The following is a 17754-nucleotide window of genomic DNA, read 5'->3' on the forward strand; positions in this document are numbered from 1 at the left end:
GCTTTTCTGCACTGGGAGCATGGCAGCAGAAGTGCTTTGCCAGGGAGCACATGCTCCTCATAGTCAAGGGAGGAGGAGCAAGGTGGTGTGAGGTCAAGAGATACACCCAGTCAGCAAGGGACAGCTGCAGAGCTTGAAACCTTGTGCTCTGCCCAGCAGATAAAAAGCACCCCTGCAAACCTTGCAAGGACTTGCTTGGTTTTACCGCCTGTGAAGTATCTGGTGTTCCTAGCCCATTATCTATGTAGTGATTTGTTTTCAATCCCATAAATAAGATCTGACACAAAGGAGGCAACATTTAAATGTTGTAATATACATTTAAATGTTCTCTCTAGGCTGTGTAAGATGCTTTGCCAGCTACTTTGGCCTTTTGGCAGCTGCTGCAGTGACAGCTGAGAATGCAATATGATAAAAATGCCACTTCTGTAAAATAGTCATGGTTCATGGGCACCTCGCTGATTCCCAGCCAGGTCTTATGAAGGGACAGGATTTGCCAAAACACACCTGTTTGGGGCAGCATGAGTGCTAGAGAAAGCAAAGCATCCCGTGACTGTTAAACCAACTATGATAAGAGGTAAATGACTCAAGACCTCAGTTGTTTCAGGTGAATGAGTTAAGAAAATTTTGTGGAGTGTGTCTCTGTGGTATGAATTGATCAAGTGGTATGAAACCATTATTTCCTTGCTTTTAAAAGTGTGAAAAACAAAGCAAAATGGCACAGATTAGCACAAGTGTCAGTTTTCCTGATAGAACCTTGATAGACCGTGGTTGATTGTTGTTTTAATTAATCTGAATCAATCAGCTTGTAAATGCTGTGATTATCATCCTTCTATTAAACCACATGTTGTGTATTCCAAACTGCATATTTAGCCACTCTGGGGAGTTGAAGACAAGTCTGAAAGCTCTCAGATAAAAACTTCAGAAGCTGAGCATGGCTTCTGATGCTGAACCATTCAGACTGGTTCCAGCCCCCAGACCAGCTCTAAAACCATGCAGCAGAAGGCATCAGTACAAATGTTTTTCATCTGTTTTTATGAGAAGAGACTTCTTTTTCTCTGGGATGCCCAAATTGCAGTTTGATACTTTGATTCCCAAGTGGCAGCCTGTATTTAAGCTAATGGCAATTGCTTGTATAAACCTTTATTTCCTTTTCTCTCCATAGGTTTGTTGATCGGCTCTGGTTGTGCCCTCTATCCTCTTGGCTGGGACAGTGAAGAAGTCAGACAAACCTGTGGGAACATTTCCAACCAGTTTGAATTGGGTGAGTCATCACCAGAGCATCTGAGCCACATTAGACTCTTCTATATGTTGGCCCTAAAAGCAAACTAAGACATAAAACACAGCCTTGGGGAAGCAACCTACCTGTGTGTGGTAGGCTATTCATATTGCATAATTCTGGTATGGTGCTGGGGCAGGGGATTTCAGATAGATCTCTGAAAATATTGTCCAGAAGAACACTTTAAAAGAAAATGTATGTATATATATATATATATATATGTATACATATTTTAGGAAATAAATCAGATTTTATAGTCTTGCAATATGGGAGCTAAATCTCCCAGAGATCTTGCCAGTGTAGACAGAGGCATCCCATCACAGCACAGGTCAGGGAAATTCTCCATGAGTTCAATTGGCTGTCTTTGAATCCTGGGATGTTTATGGTCTTCTAACACAAGCCTAGAGTATATTTGTATGTTGCTCACATACTTGAGAAGCTGGCAAATAACACTTGCACTCTATGTTTGCCTTCTCCCAAACAAGCTCCCAGTCTCTTAGTGCTGATGACTGAACTGTATCTGGAATAAGAGCCAGGGATGCAGCCAAACCTGGCTCACACCTGTGCTTTCTCTGGAGGGACTCTAGGAAACAAGGAAACAGCAGTGACCTAAGCATTAAGCAATGTGGATGATCAGGATCTGATGTTTGAGTGCACATCTGTCTCCTTGTTTAGCTGAAGGATCAATGCAATTGCTGGTACCCTTCTCTGTAAGTGCTCTCTGATCCTGTGTGGCTTGGAGAAAAGGGGGATTTGCAATCCTCCTGAAGGAGCAGGAGGGACTGAGCACCTTGATCCCCCACAGACTTGAGACCTTCTGCTCCTAAGCACACAGAACTCCCTATTTCCAGCCTCTGCAAGCTAAACCTTAGTTAATCTTAGGAATTCTTCCCATAGCTGTGAGTGCAGGACTTGTAAAGGGCCTGACAATAATCCCAGTGTAGGAATTAGTAGACAAAAATGGTCTCCTAGGGTTAAAGACAAACCTGCTGCATTATCTCTTGATTTTACACTGATGTTTCTGTCAGATTTCAGGGGCAAGGATATTTGTTTCCATCTCAGAGGTGCTTCTTGTCAAGATGTGCAAATGAATTGAGGTTGAAAGATGAAAAAATACTGCTTAGAGAGACATGCTCCAGGCCACTTTCCCCAACAGAATTCCTGTGGTGTTTTGAGTGCATTTGATCTGGCAGGGGCCCAGAAATTCTCATAACCAGTATCAGCACCCATCACTACAGTGCCACTGATGTCTTATCAGCAACTACCTATGGTGTTGCTTAGGGGACATGTAAAGTGCTTTAGAAGCTTTACCTTGTTTTTCTGAACTCTAATATTCTTCTGTGCTGTAGATATTAAATTTGTTATTCATTGAAGTATAAAAAGTTCCTGCAAATTTTTTATTCACCTAATAATTGAAAGATTTAAACATGAAGGAGAAAGAGCAATAAGAACAGAAATGTATAGTTAACTAGCAGAAACAAAAATGTTCCAGAACAAAGTTTTCCAGCTCCTTGGAAGGTTGTCTCAAAGGATGTAGTAGAAAAATTAGGCAAAAAACCCCAGTGGTAACTGTTTCAGGGAAGATTCAGGCATGTTGCTGGCTGATCCTGTGTGGAAGCCTGAAGTAGTTCCTGGCCAGCCCATTGAGCAGCATCCCCTTTGAAAGGCCAGTTAGCACCTCACTGGTGCATGCAGGTGCACACTGATTCTGCTCTTCCATGCCAATCATGTGAGCACCTCTGCTTCTGGGATTCCAGCTTGTGTTCCCTGTTTGTTCCCACAGAAGAGTGTTTCCTTCCCCACAGAGTCACAGAAGGTGGGTGTTTGTGCCAGTGTGAGCTGTTTGAAGTCAGCACTTGGGCAGTTACAAAATGTTACCTTGAACACTGTCCACAGTCAGAACAAAGTCTCTGAAACCACCTTCACTGTCTCAAGTCTTAACTCATGAGTCACATATTTGCATAAATTGAGTCACTCTGCCATTAAAGTCAGCGAAGAAAAATGTCAGCTGGCAGCTTTTCTTCCAGGTACTCATAAGGACCATGAGAAGTTTTGAATTAACTGTGAAGGCACTGTGCTCTGACTGTGTGTTTTGGACCTGGAGCACACAGGCCATGTGTTACACATGCCTAGACTAGACAGCAGCACTGGTCTCGCTGATCTGCTGCAATCATATGTCAACACATGAATTAACAGATCATAATGAGAGCTGAAGTTTACTGCAGTGACTTCTGCTAGGCAGCCCTGCCTTTAAACATCTCATTTCCACGCACATTGGCGGTGAACTTAAACGCTTGGCTATGATTTTTTTCACTTAATGTCAGTGTCCGTTTGATGGTGTGTTATCAAAACCATCTGTAAAGAAGAGGTACTGTCCGAGGGCCAATAACCATGCTGCTCATCTTTCATAGATACTTCTTGGTTGGTGATAACCCCAACCCTCTAGGTCTTTTCTGAATCATTAGAGACTGGCATACTCATTATAGCCTACAGGCCAAAAATGATGTTTCAAAGACTTAATCTTACTAAGTCTCAAGACAAATTTAAGTAATTATTGCTTTCATTTGAATATTTAATTTGATTAAGCCCCCATGATATGCTTTCTATTCCTGAGCCTGTGAAATGAGTTGTCTGAAAAACCACACTGTATTCAAAACTGCTCTCAGAAAATCTGAGCTAATGTGAGCCCTGCACTGGTTTGCTTATGGTAGAAAAGGTGATGATGGGGAGTGCTGGTCCTGCCCCTCCTGCTGCTGTGGGTGCCAGTGAGGATGACATGGAGAGGGTAGTTCAACACGTGGTTACTCTCAAAGGAGAGGCTGTTCACAGGAAAGCTGATCAGCAGACAGCATTCAGCTTCCTCTTTCAGGATGGCAGAACAAGTGCTGCAGCCTGGGCCATAGGGAACTTGTGTGTGCAGTTGGGAAAGGAGGGTCAAAGCTTGGCGTTCAGCACTGATATTTGTTCTGGACTTAAAAAAAGTGAAGGGGAAGAATGGTTGAGGTTGAAGGTAGAAGACAGAAGCCAGGAGCTGCAATCTACCTTGTAGGAGGATGATGAAGAAAGAGAGGCAGGTACAGATGAGGGACTGCAAGAACGCTCTTGAGAAGCAGCTGAACTATGCACTGTGAAATGTAATGTCAACCAGAAATATATTAGAATTAGTAATTAAATGAAAATTTTTGCTTAACCAAAATGTGACAACCCCTGCCCCCAAAACATGCTCATGACTAGGGAGAATACATAAACAACAATGCTAAGAACCTAGAAAAAAAGCCTAATCTTTAGTGGGTATGCCAGATAAGAAATGCTTCTCCATGTCTTCTGGTATGTTGAAAAGGCATTAGACTAACAGGCACTCCAAACAGTGCTGAGATGGCCCACATTGTGCAGAGGGGATCCCTCCCTTCACCCCTGCCAAACACACACACATTTCTGTTTACATTCCAAAGTAATATTTAAAAAGGATGCAGGAAAAATAACTATGCCTTTGATTTATGTATAAGTGGATTTGAGTATTCTTTTCTAGAAAACCTGAGCTGACATTGTGAAATGCCCAGCAGTTTATTGCTCTCTTTAAAAATGGATACTTATTTGGTTTTCATTAAGTGATCTATGTCTAAAGGATTTACTTAAACATTTATGTATTTAATTGGGCTAATTATTTTCAATCAAATATAAGTGGTTGTGCAGCTCCATCTCTGACAAAGAGGAGTTATTCTTCAAATGGAGATACCCTGCCAAGGACAACTCCAATTGTTGATTAAATTACATTCAACAGAAAAGCTGTTTTGCTAATGGAGATGGGGAATAACCTCCATAAATAGACAGACAGGGACTGGTGCACCTGCAGAGGGGCTTGCTCTTCTCTAGAAATATGGTTTTGCCGTCATACAAAGAAGCACACTGATAGATTAGGCCTTTGACAAATGACCTCTTGCAAATCTTGTTGAGAGATTAAGGCCATGATAGGTCAGTGCTGGGCTCCTCTGCTTGTAGTTCCCAGATGCCTAGCAGTCAACATGACCCATATGGAGGTCTTGGAGCCCTGCTCCCTATTGCAGCATCCCATCACAGGTCACACATGGAGCACAGTTCCCACTGAAACATTAGATTATGAATGGGGGAAATCTTCTACCACTATTTTTAGGGTTAACTCCTAGAAATAGGGCAATATGAATAAATGGGAGCAAGAAAAAAGAGATGTTTATGTTTTAAACCAGCACAGCTGCTTGCTCATTGACAATCAAAGTCTGCTCTCTAATCTGGCAACAGGCTAATAATGCCTCAGGTGGAGACTGGAGAAGGAAATGAGTAGTGCTCCAAGGGACTGCCTTTCACTGAGGATGGATCAAGATCATCTCAATCTCTTTGTCACCATGCAAACTGTTACTGTTATGTTGCATTATTCACACCCTGGAGTTGCCTGTGGGCCCATTCAGGGCAGCAGTGACATGGCCCAGCAGGACAGAGCTGCTGACTGAAGGGTGTGAAAGAGTCAGACCTACACAATCCCTGAGTCTGTAAAAGGAATTATCAGGCAATTTCCCAAAAGTAACCATCATTATGGCATTTCATATAGCACAATTTCATATAGCACAATATTTCATATAGCTCAATTTTGCTGAGCTAGAGGCACCAATACCATTTTGTTTTCATTTCTAAATGTAACACACAAGAAAAACAGATGAAATATGAGTGTTTTATCAGGAAATTCATTAAAGTGAGGGACTCTGCATTAAGGTGAGATTATGCACTAGTGAAGACATTAAAGTGAAGACTGCACTAGACATTTGCAAAAGCTTCCACATTCTGCATATTTAAGGTGTGTGAAGAAATCTTCTGAACTTGCATGCCTGTTTTAAATGGGCAATGTGAATGTATATGTGTAAATAAATTTATATTGGTTTTGAATGTCTAAAATCAATGTGAGACTTCATTTTAGGCCACTGATTTCCCTGGATGTGCATGTGGAAACTGCTCAGTTTTACATGCTGATTTCTGTTGTGATGAGTGCAGAGGCAGCCAAGCTCCACAGAAGGTCCCAGAGAGGTCAGGGCATGCTCAATTTAACTCACAAAATTGAGTGAGTTGGCATCTGGTGAAACAGCACTACAAGACTGATACCTAAAAGCCCAAACAGCAATATGTTTATCTAGAGTAAGATAGATGCGCTTATCGAAACATAGATGATTCATGTTGTCATGAGCCAGCAGCTGCCACTTCCCAACCACCAGATGTATGAAGTGATATTAGGTACTTATTAACCAGGAAGAATGAAGGCAAGAAATTTAAGATAAACTCCATTTTTAATGGATCTTTTTTTTAACTACTTGGAAAATATTTTCTGCTTCTTTGAGGAAATATGTTAGCCCTATCTCTACCTTCACAGTCAGAGACATCCTTGATCTGGGGGTCCAGCTGCAGCAGCAACCAAAGCAGGTAGCCCAATCACACACCTTTGCTTGCCATCTGTGGCAGCCCATCTGTCTATGGACTGCTGTGAAAGGGCTCACCTGGCCAAAGTTGCTATCTAGAGAGTGACTTAAAAGCCAAGCTCCCATCCTGAACTAAACAAGCAGCTGGGTTGGCCTCAAAAGCTCTCAAAAACTCCTCTCCTGCTCAGACAGGGGACATTTTTTTTCAAATATCATTATTACTAAGCATCCCCTTTGCCACTTTTAGAGGGCTTGAAATATCTTAAAGAAAACCATTGACTTGATAATTACTTTTGCTGTAGAAATGTCAGAGTAAATGATCTTTAAAGCACTTTCAAAGCAAACAGTGCAGTTACTAAAACAGCATAAAACCCCCACAGAAAGAAGTGTGGATGTAAAAAAGGCTTTGTCAACTATTTAATTTGTCTTAGGTGGCATCATTTCAGCATCTGGCTGAGTGTTGACATACAGTGCCAAAAAATCAAGAAAAGGATTTAGAGGGAAGGAAAATTTGTCAGAATCCTATTGCAGGCAAAATATTCAAAGGTGTGTTTTTCTATAAGCAATCTATCTGAAAAAGGCATTTTTCATGTTTGCAGATCCTTTGCAAACAGCTCAGAGATTTCACCCATTCATTTTTTGACTGGGGCTGAGCACCATCTTTACAAGCATACTTGAGCTGCAGCTGCTGAGTTCTTAGATAAATGACTGAGTAAACTACATGCTAGTAAAGGAAGTATTCCATCAAGAAACATTTCCTCTTTAGTGCTACCCAGATAGCTTCCATTCTTAAATCTTTGCAAGCCTTTGGTGACTATATCAGCGTCCACATATAGTCTGTCTAACATAAGGAGAGACTATGTACAAGAACATGTAGTGACAGGGCAAGGGGGAGTGGCTTCAAACTGAAAGAGAGTAGGTTTAGATATGAGGAAGAAATTCTTTACTGTGAGGATGGTGAGCCACAGGAACAGGTTGCCTAGAGAAGCTGGGGATGCTCCATCCCTGGAAGTGTTCAAGGACAGGTTGGATGATCTGAGCAACCTGGTCTAGTGGAAGGTGTCCCTGCCCAAAGCAGGGGGGGTGGAATGAGATTATTTTTAAGGTCCCTTCCAACTCAGTCCCTTCTATCATTCTATGACAAGGCACATACCTTTGTTGCCAGAATTAGACGTGATCATGCAAGAACCTTCTGCAGTCAGTAGACATAAGCAGGAGCATCCAGAAAGGGAATGAGACCACCTGGTACAAGTATTTGATGCTCTTTGTTATTCAAAAAGGGCAGCTGGCAGCTAAACTGGTTGTTTGGAATCCCTTCATTGTTAAAAGGGAGAAAAATAGATGCAACTAAAACAGGGTTCACCTGCTGTACTTTAGATGTTTACTTTATGAGGAAATACAGCACACTTTTGTAAGTGACATTTCCTCCTTATTGTCTCTGAAGGGAGATTAGGGTACCAGTCCAGATTGAATCTCAGCATTGTGGATGTTGAGAGGTGAAATTGATTTCAGCTCTGCAGTAGGTGAGCTTTCTGCTGACTTCTTGCAGGAGGCTGAGAGTGCTCCTCATTAGCAGCACTTAAGCTATTTGCTCTTGGGAATTTGACCATTGTAATTGACACTAGGTATTGGTTTCTCATTCATTGCTCCATGATAAATGCACAACTACAGCAAATTTGGGGTTTGATTAAAAAAAACAATTATCTTCCAAAGAAAAGAGGACTTGATCATATGAGTGAGTGTCTGCATACAGCAGGACTAAAGAATTTCCAGTTGGCATTTTTTCCTGACTTTTTTACACTTCAGAGCCTTATGAAATTTTATGCATTTAGTTTTACAGACCAATTCTAAGTAACCAAAATAGCTTGAAAAACTATACATGCATTTAAAAATGTATATTTTTAAAAAGATAAATCCATGGAAAAAGTCATATCTCTGCAACAGAAAAAGTAACCAGCTCCACTGAATTAATTATTTTATATCAGGCTGGGCTGCAGTTTTACCTTATATAGTGCTCTTTCTTTGTTTCACATAACTACATTAATTCTTTCTGGATGCATTCCAAGTTTCAACTTCTTTTCCTGCTTTTGCAGCTGATTTCACATGACAGTTTGTCATTGTTGCTGTGTCAAGAAAAAGATCTTCAGCTATTTAATTTATCTTGGCTTTGTTTCAAAATAATTTTGCCTTCTTATTAATTAGCTGATTATCTTTTACATTCATTTATGTCTTTCATATTTCCAAATCCCTGTATATCCCTTAGCGTCACACTCTTTATTTTTTCCTCTGATTACTTTTCCAGCACCCTGATTGATTATATGCATTCACATTCTCTATAGTACTGTACTCTCATGCGAACATGTTAATTAGAATTCCTGCACCACTTCTTGGAAGTAGGAACTGAAGGTTTTATTTTTGAAGGTATATCATTTGTGCTCTACAGTCTGGCTAATTCCGAAACCTTTTCTCCTTCAACTTGGAAAATAGGATGTACTTAAGGTTAATTGATTAGAGTTTGCCAAATACTCCAGACTGCAAGTCCTGGATCTTAAAATTAACAGCAAAAAAGGTACAAATATTTAAGATACTAAGTCTTGCAATTAACAGGTTTGCATCCAAGACACTTTCACATTCAGGATATTTTTTCATCAGTGGCAATTATTGGTTATTTTAGATGAAACCATATGTTATTTCCAAGACCTCGATAACTACATGTGAGAATTATTTATAAGACATCATGAATAGAAATCCTGGTAAAATTATATTTTGGCAACTGGATCCTGGCACAGCTCCATAGTAGACCAAGTATCTGCAGATTTTGTGTTGCCAAATTTTACTCACTCCCAAATTTTTCTTAATCTTTATTTGCCTATATGTTCAAGAGGAGGAGGGGACCAAGGGGATGCATAGTATGGCCTTGAGGATCACATTAGAAATCAGGAACAGGCATGGAAGTGCTTTTTAGTAAGCCCATTCATCTCTGCAAAACTACCCTTCTACATTTACTGATTTCTTTTGATTTAGTAAATATTGTCTTATGTTCCATGGGATTCTTTTCTGTAAATCTTCTTTTCATAGTGTCCTCGTTCACCATAACTTTTGTCCTCTCTCCTCAGAGACCATGATTTTCCTCAATCCTCTTAAAAAAGAGTCCAGTGTTTCCAGTCTTGCATTCTTTTATTTGTTTGGAAAATGGCCATCCATCCATATAGCTGCAAGATCCATGATTCTGTTATTTCAGTGTTCATCCTGATAGCCTCTTGCTGCCAATCCCAGTAAAACAAAGGTGAAAACAAAGTTCTTAATGGCTGGCTACAAATTTACCTGAGCAAACTTGGGCAGTCCTGCTTCACTGAGCAACTAAGAGCTCCAAATATTTATGCTCTCTTAAAAAAAAATCTAGAATTAACAAAGTGCTGAAGTGCTAAAGCCACATCTTCTCCCTCAATACTGACCTGTCAGGTAAAGACTGATTTGTTAAAAACAACACCAGTTATGGGCAGAGATGCAAGCTGCTGTGATGCCTGTCATCTCTATCAGCTAGAAGAGCATTTCAGCTGCTGGGAATTTACTTTGGTACGAAACGAGATCTAGCCCATCTTAGGAGCAGGAACATGTACACATTCTTCCTTGCATCTCCACACCCTCAATGGATGGGCACTCTTATATATGCATATGTAAATCTATATATAAATATGTGTGTGTGTGTGTGTCTGTGTGTGTGTGTGCATATGCATTCCAATGCATCCTTAAGGAAAACAACAGCTTCTGTCCCTTTTTGTGTGTGTGAAAATTGACATGGTTTCAATAACTGCTTTTATTCTATCAAATATTTAGGCAGTGTTGTTTTTCATTTTAAACTTTTGACACTAAAAAAGGGAAACTGCAATACTGAATTTCTAAGCTTTTATATGACAGGCTCCATGAATGCAAACTGCTCTACTTGATGGTTGAATTTAAGCCTCAGTTCTGTAAATATCTTCACCATTTACTTACCACTGAATATGTGACTAGTCCTGCTCATGTCAGTATAGTAATAGTTCTCAACTCTGCTCTGTTCCTTTTGAAATAAGGGGTTTATATCAATGTGAAGCAGAAGTAATTTTACAATTTAAACTGCAACTAAATTACCCAATTATTGATATCCAACAATCTTTCTTTAGGATGCAGTACACCAAAATAAGCCATACATGTGGTAAAATGAGAACAACAAAGCAGAAACAGTAACTTCAAAATGTTTTCCTCCTTGTGTAATATGGGTTTGTAAAAGGGGTGGCATTGTTTCATTTTGACATGTGGCTATGTAGTGCAGGTATGCATTGCAATGGGTACCTTTGAGATGGAATATCTCTGGCCTTGTATCTATACTTAACTATACTTGCAATGAAAAGTACAGCTAAGTCTTACACCCTCAGACACCTGCCCTGCTGCAGGCTCTTCTTCAGCACAACAGCTTGAAATTCTGTTCTGCTCAGCATCATCCACGTACAGATCAAGCTATTCTGTCCAAGGCCTCCCATTGCTCTTGACATGGGCTAGAAATAATGGCCAGGTTTATTGCTGTGTTATTATTGCTCTAAGGTCAAGCTCCGAGCTCTTTCATCTGTTGTCCTGCTCTCCCATTCTTTCATTTGTTCATCTTGACCCAGCTCACACTTGTGAACTACATTGCATTTGTTAGATCAAGAGGCTGCCTGCCTGCCGTGCCTCAGAGCATTAAGTAGGGCAGTGGTCCTTTGGGTAAATGGAGCATGGTATGGAGAAATAAATGTTATTCTCTTCAGCCAAGAGTGGATGTGTGTGTTGTATCTGCTGAACACATCTCTTGACACTGATTTAACAGTTCTTTCTTCTTAATATATATCACACATACTCTCACCCACTGCCAAGGTACAAAAGTTGAAATCACACCATGCAAAAGGTCAAATTTACTTCATTCTATCATGCTTAGGTTATAGCTTTCGGCAGTGCTACCAGGTGAATCTTTAAACCCTTTTAAGTAGTATTTTGGCTTTTTTTTTTCTCTACCTGGAGACATCATGATGAGAAAAATTTACTTTTTCAAGCTGCAACTACAATTCTTTAGTAGTTTTTTGAATATTTCACAATTTAAAAGACCTATCAGGTGGAGTTCATTTTATCACAAGAAATGCTACAGCACACCCTACCCTGGTATAAACGTGATTGTTTTTAAAGCGATCCAGTGGATTTAAACACCTGGTGTATGTTTAAGTCTGTGTTTGAAATTCTCAACAGAAGCTAAGGACAGTGTGTGTACACAGGCAAAGCAATAGGTGGCCCAGAGACAGGTCTCTCCAGGGACTGCTGTGTGATCAGGCAAGTGTCAGCATCAGTGACATTGCCAGGCACTTGACAGCTCTCCAGGGCTTCTGATGGCCTTCTCTTCAGGAAGTCAGACTCTCTGTGTGGTCTTCTGTAAGGAAGCCAAGAATGGTGTTGTCTACAGAGCACAACTACATGACAAAACCAAGTAAACCTCTCTGTCTGCTCCTGCTCATTTAGGAGAGAGGCTAGTAAGTTCAAGTCAAGGCCACACAGCTCCTCCAGCCCTCTTGGCCACATCAGGATCTTTGTTTCACTGGACATTTTTTTTAAATGAAAATTTGTGAGGGTTATGAAGAAAAAAATGAAGCAAATATTATGCTTTCTGCTATGGTGTCAGCCTGAGATCTCCAAAGTGACCAGGAACATAAGTGTAGCCTCTCACTTATGTCTCCTTACAAAGCCTGCCAGACAATTTCCTGCAGTCAGTCGGTGGCAATGCTGTCTGCCTTGAGGCATGTGAATGCCGTGGACATGTTAAGATGAACAGACATTTTGTGTTTCTTGTGCCTAAGGCAGGATTCGCTGAGTTGATAATTGCCTGAACGTGAAGCCTGGCCCTCAGGGATGCCATTGGTGCAGAATATCAACATGCCTCCTATTTCTAGATGGAAATGCTGTTGATACCTTCTGTCCTCTGAAGGGAAGAATGGTTTCTGCTGCTTTTGGGAAGGTTGGGAAGGAAGTGTTGCATTGCTGGTTGTGCCTTACTGAGAGCACTCACTGCTCAAAGCAGGGTGATATCACCCGAGGTGTCAACAACTCAGGGAGAACCTCAGTGGTAACAAGTCCCAAGCACTCAAAAAAGACTAAGATGATGCAGCCCAAGTGAAAATTGCTTTTGGGATGGTTTAAATTCCTGAGGAGCAGCAGCAGCCATCTCCTTGTTTTTGGAGATCTCTAAAGAGGCTTCCTCCCTGCTGCAGTAGCTATTTTCCTGATCTCCTCCCCTACTGCAGGCACAGTGCCTGAAAGGGAAGTAATCACTTTATGGTCCAATATGGGATTCCCCAGCACCATTCACTAGTGATGAGTTTGACTGTATAAAGATACCAAGGCCTTTAAATGGATTCAAAGCCAAATTGTTACACTCATTAGACAGAAGATCAGTGAAGTTTTCAGCAACGGGCTGTGACCTCGGGTGGGGATAAGGAAACTTCTCTTTTTATTTCTGGGCTCTATGCTTCCATTCCCACAGCAGCCCCCATGCAGGTGATCCTGAAAGATGCCCTGTGTGAGGTGGGCATACAAGCAGGCCGAAATCCCAGAAAAGTGTTTTCCTGGGCGGGCAGAAGGGAGGGTGTCACTTCCCCCGTGTGTGACGCTGACCCGTGTCCCGCTGTTTGCCTTGCAGGGACGTGCCACATCGGCTGGGCCTACTACTGCACGGGCGGGGGTGCGGCGGCCGCCATGCTGGTGTGCACCTGGCTGGCCTGCTTCTCGGGCAAGAAGCAGAAGCAATACCCCTACTGAGCCGCCCCGGGTGCAGGCCCTGCCGGGATCGCCCAGTTCTGCTGGACAACAACGACGGACAAGGAATTTTTAAGTGCTTTCTCTCAGGAGCGGGCCGGCGGGCGGCCTCAGGGTGGCAGGGAGGTGAAGGGTGGTGCAAAGCCACCCGGCTGGGCTGGGCAGGGACAACTTCTCTCACCCAAGCCTGCTCAGGGCCTGCTCCACAAAAATACAAGTAAGGAAAACTCTGCTTTGGCAAATGGTGAAATTGTGCATGCACCAATTACTGGACAGGCTGGTGAGGGGCGGCAGTGTCCCTGCGCTGGGGTGGCACCCGGCAGCCCCTCAGTGTGGCGCTCCCGAAAGCACACACGCACACACAGATGTTGACCATGGCACAAAATAAGTAGAGGGGAAACTTCTTTTTGGTGCGATTCTTCTTTCTTTTCCTTTTTTTTTTTCCTCTCCCTTTTTTTTTACTTCTCTCTGGTGGTTAAAGACTCGGTGTTGCAACACTTTTTAATCTATACATTAAACTTAATAAAAGGACCAATAAGCCACTTTATCAGTATTTTGTATAATCTCTACACATTTTTCTTCCCCAAACATTTATCCACTGCTTATTCAGCCCTATATAACTTTTATTAAGCCTCTGTGTTTTCAACATTATTACAAAATGCAACATAATTACTTGGCATATGTACCCTTCCTATAGTACTTTTATGAAATGCAGTAAATGGACGTTTTTCTGTCCATTGGAAATTCCACTCACGGTACTGTAGAGCTCTGTTGGTTACGTACGACTAACAGCAAACTTCTTCCAGACATAGATTTCTGTTGCTGTTATGTTTAGCTCATTGATGTTGTATTGTGCTGTACCATGTTTATTATTTCAATATTCATTTTTGTAAAAAATATATATATAATATGTGCTATTTTATGTTTGTATTTGAAAAATCTCTGTAAATAAATTTTTCCTTGATCAATACTTGCAATGCATGGTCGTGCCAGTAGTTGAAACAGTTCCTTCCCAAATCCCCACTGGAAAAATTCTCAGAAATCGTAATGACTTTTATAACCATGCTGTATCCTTTTACCCTATAAAACACACACATGTTTAGCATTCAGTTACACTGCCTGAGGATAGACATCTACTGCCACTGGAGGCATTGTGGCATATTCCACATTTGTGGCTGCTGCTGTCAGGTGACCTGAAGGATTTCAGCAAGACCTTCCCCATTTTGTCCTGACTGCTGCGGACTCAGAATTCCACACAGAACTGTATATCCCAGTTTAGGCAACTGAAATAAGCTTTTACTTTCTTAATATCAGTAACTCAGATCAAATAGCTACCAGGCAGCATTCTCTGCACAGGACACTGGCACTGTAGATAAAAACTTAAAAAATCAGTCTTTTTTTTTTTATGTAAAGCAATGTGAACTTAATTCATGGGAACTTCTAAGGGGTTTTCAATCATAATATTAGCTGATGTTATTCCCTTCCAAATTTGTTTTTCTTGTCCTGTTTTCCCAATCTGATATTTCTGTTGTGTATATTTAAGTTACCATCTCTGTTCCAGTTGCAATTCTGGTGGTTAATAACACTTAGAGCTGAACAAATCTGGCATCAAGCCATTGCTTTGTACATTGCACTGGGCAGATTTTCAGAGCTATGTGGAAATAGCAATGTCAGCTTACAGTGATCAATCCTGATATCACTCAACTGAATTTTATCGAGTTTCATTATAGGCTAAGCACAATTTATTTGCTTTATGGTGCTGTGCAGTGAAAACAAAATTGGACCTTACAGCTCCCAGATTAGCCCATAATAGCCCCATCTTGTCTGACTGCATTCTCCTGAGGAGCACACCAACCATGCTGTGGGGATTTGCCTCCTTGCGTGCACTTCCAGTGGCACCAGCAGCTGTGGGACATAGAGCTCTTCCCTCCAGATTCCAAGTGTTAAGGCTCAGCCCTTCTCTGAGCACTCAGGACCATACCCAAACCTCCTGTGGGAGGTCAGCAGCACTCTGTATATCCTCATAATAAGTATGAAATGTGTCTGTTGGGGTTGTGGATTGCTGCTTTATTAAAACTGAAGGAGATATAAACACAAATCCCCTGACTGCAGTCAGATCTTCATCAGGTGTATCTCAATAAAAGAATGCTACCTTTGTGAATTACTGTGGAGACATGCCTTTCCCTCCACTGAAAATATGGTTGGCTATAAAAAGTTTCTGTGACTTAGTTATAAATATATGTGTTATATTCCATATTTGAATCTCTCAAGGTTATATCCTGGACCATGCATCATGAAGAGCACTTTGACTTTTTTTAGATCTTCCTGTGCTTGGGTTCAGGCTTGATTTATCATGACAAACTGGAACTATGCAATTACTTCATGAAGAAAATTAGGGTTTTGTTGCGATGCAATACCATTATAGCATGACTGGATTTCTCTGAATTTGTATACAATCTCCCTTTTTTAATTTGGGCTTGAATAAAATGTCAATTTTTAATAATCAAGCCAATGACATATGCTGCACCTGCTTTGAAGCTGTTTATCATACAGCCTTCAGCTGCTGCGATATGAATAAACCAATCACAGCTTAATTAGGTTTGTCCATATTTGTGCATTTTGGTTCTGATATCCATTTTGCACTAGAATATAAATACCATTTATTATCATGGTTATCAAGCCTCACAGCTACAAACTCTAATAACTTTGAACCGGCAAAAGATTGTTTTCGATTTCACAGTATGAAGTGTCAATGAAATATTTACGATATTTACCATGTTTAATTTTTCATTTATTTATTCATGAAAATGAGGAACTTGGCCTTGCATTTGTCAAAACAAAAGAGGTAAGCTTGCTCACATTCCTAGGTCACTGAATTCTGTCCTTGCCATTGCTGGCAATTGTATCCCATAATCCCATTCATAAATTTATCAAGCTGTATTTTAGAACTATTTAAGCAGTTTCCCCCCAACAAATACATTTGGAAATTTATTGCAAAATCTCACTCTTTGGGTGATTATACACTTCCTGTGTTCCAGACCACCCAGTGTTTTGGAGCTCACTGTCAACATACATCAGAGGTCTTAGTCTACTTCCAAAAGTCATTCTGAAAGCTGCAAGCTCCATCTGCCACTCCCAACTAATACAGAAGCTATTTGTACAGAAACAAATCACATGGTCACAGACTACTGTACATTATCAGAAGCTATTTTAGGACCACAGGATAATTCAGGTGGGAAACAACCTCAGATCTCTGGTCCAACCTCCTGCCCAAGGCAGGGTCAGTCATAAGGCTACAACAGGTTGCTTGAAAGTTTATCTCACCCGATTTTGAAAACCTCCAAGGATGGAGATGCACAACATCTCTGGGCAGCCTGTGCTGCTACCTGCCTGTCCCAATAGAAAATGAGTTTCCTTAAAATTGATCTTTTGTTTCAACTAATGACCACTGTCTCTCATCCTCCCACCACGAATCACTGAGAAGGGCCTATCTCCATCTCCTGCCACCCTCCCATGGATGCTGGGTGTCTGCTCTTGGGTTTTTGTGTCCCCTCCACAGCCTTCATTTCACCAGAATCAGTAAGTACTGACCTTTGGCCTTCAGCATCCAGGCTCCAGAATTTCCTTTCCACAGGGTTCATCCCTGCCCAGGAAGCCCCTGACCTGTGTCACTGCAGGGCTTTCTTCATGTGTGCAAGACTTGGCATTTGTCCAAATTGAATTTTGCAAGGTTCCTGTTATGCCACTCCTCTAGACTTAGTCCCTGTGGATGGCAGTCCTACACCTCAGTATGTCACCTGGTCCTCCCAACTTGGTGTCATCTGAGAACTTGGTGAGAGCACACTCCTCTAGTTAAGCCATTGCACAGGACAGGTTCCAGAATAGACTTGTAGATATCCCACTCACTACAGACCCAGGAAACATGACCCTCTGAGCCTCATCATTTAATCAGGCTTTTACCTCCCTATCCAGACCATATTATCCCAAATTTGGTGCCAAAAAGCAGGGAGCCTGTGTCAAAAGCCTTGCTAAAATCCATGCAAACATCAACTGCTCTTCCCTCAGTCACAAATCCAGTCATTACACCATGGTGGGTCAGGAACAGCTTATTCTGAATAAATACAATCTATCTGGAAAGGTACTTCATACATAAGCTTGAGTGGGGCAAGTGGAGGTGGAAGAACTTGATGCAATTTTATGTAAATAAGTTTAGCCTTTGGGAATGAC

At 41.3% G+C, this 17754-nt stretch overlaps 1 protein-coding gene across 1 annotated transcript; it reads left to right on the plus strand.

Annotated features, from left to right (window-relative positions):
- The first annotated feature begins 549 nt into the window (after positions 1-549).
- On the plus strand, positions 550-14497 carry LHFPL6 (LHFPL tetraspan subfamily member 6). The gene is made up of 3 exons (XM_085060865.1): positions 550-574; positions 1163-1261; positions 13412-14497. The coding sequence occupies exons 1-3, from the start codon at positions 565-567 to the stop codon at positions 13528-13530; spliced, it is 228 nt and encodes a 75-aa protein (XP_084916991.1). The 5' UTR covers positions 550-564; the 3' UTR covers positions 13531-14497.
- Positions 14498-17754: the final 3257 nt, after the last annotated feature.

Source organism: Lichenostomus cassidix, chromosome 1 (genome assembly GCF_008360975.1).
Source record: "Lichenostomus cassidix isolate B80296 chromosome 1, HeHo_3.0, whole genome shotgun sequence".
In the NCBI taxonomy this organism is placed as follows: Eukaryota; Metazoa; Chordata; class Aves; order Passeriformes; family Meliphagidae; genus Lichenostomus; species Lichenostomus cassidix.

What these genes read in the sequence shown, in the direction of transcription:
- LHFPL6 (XM_085060865.1), top strand. An exon ending in TTCCAACCAGTTTGAATTGG is followed by an intron (nt 1,262 to 13,411) that starts GTGAGTCATCAC and finishes TTTGCCTTGCAG; the next exon opens with GGACGTGCCACATCGGCTGG.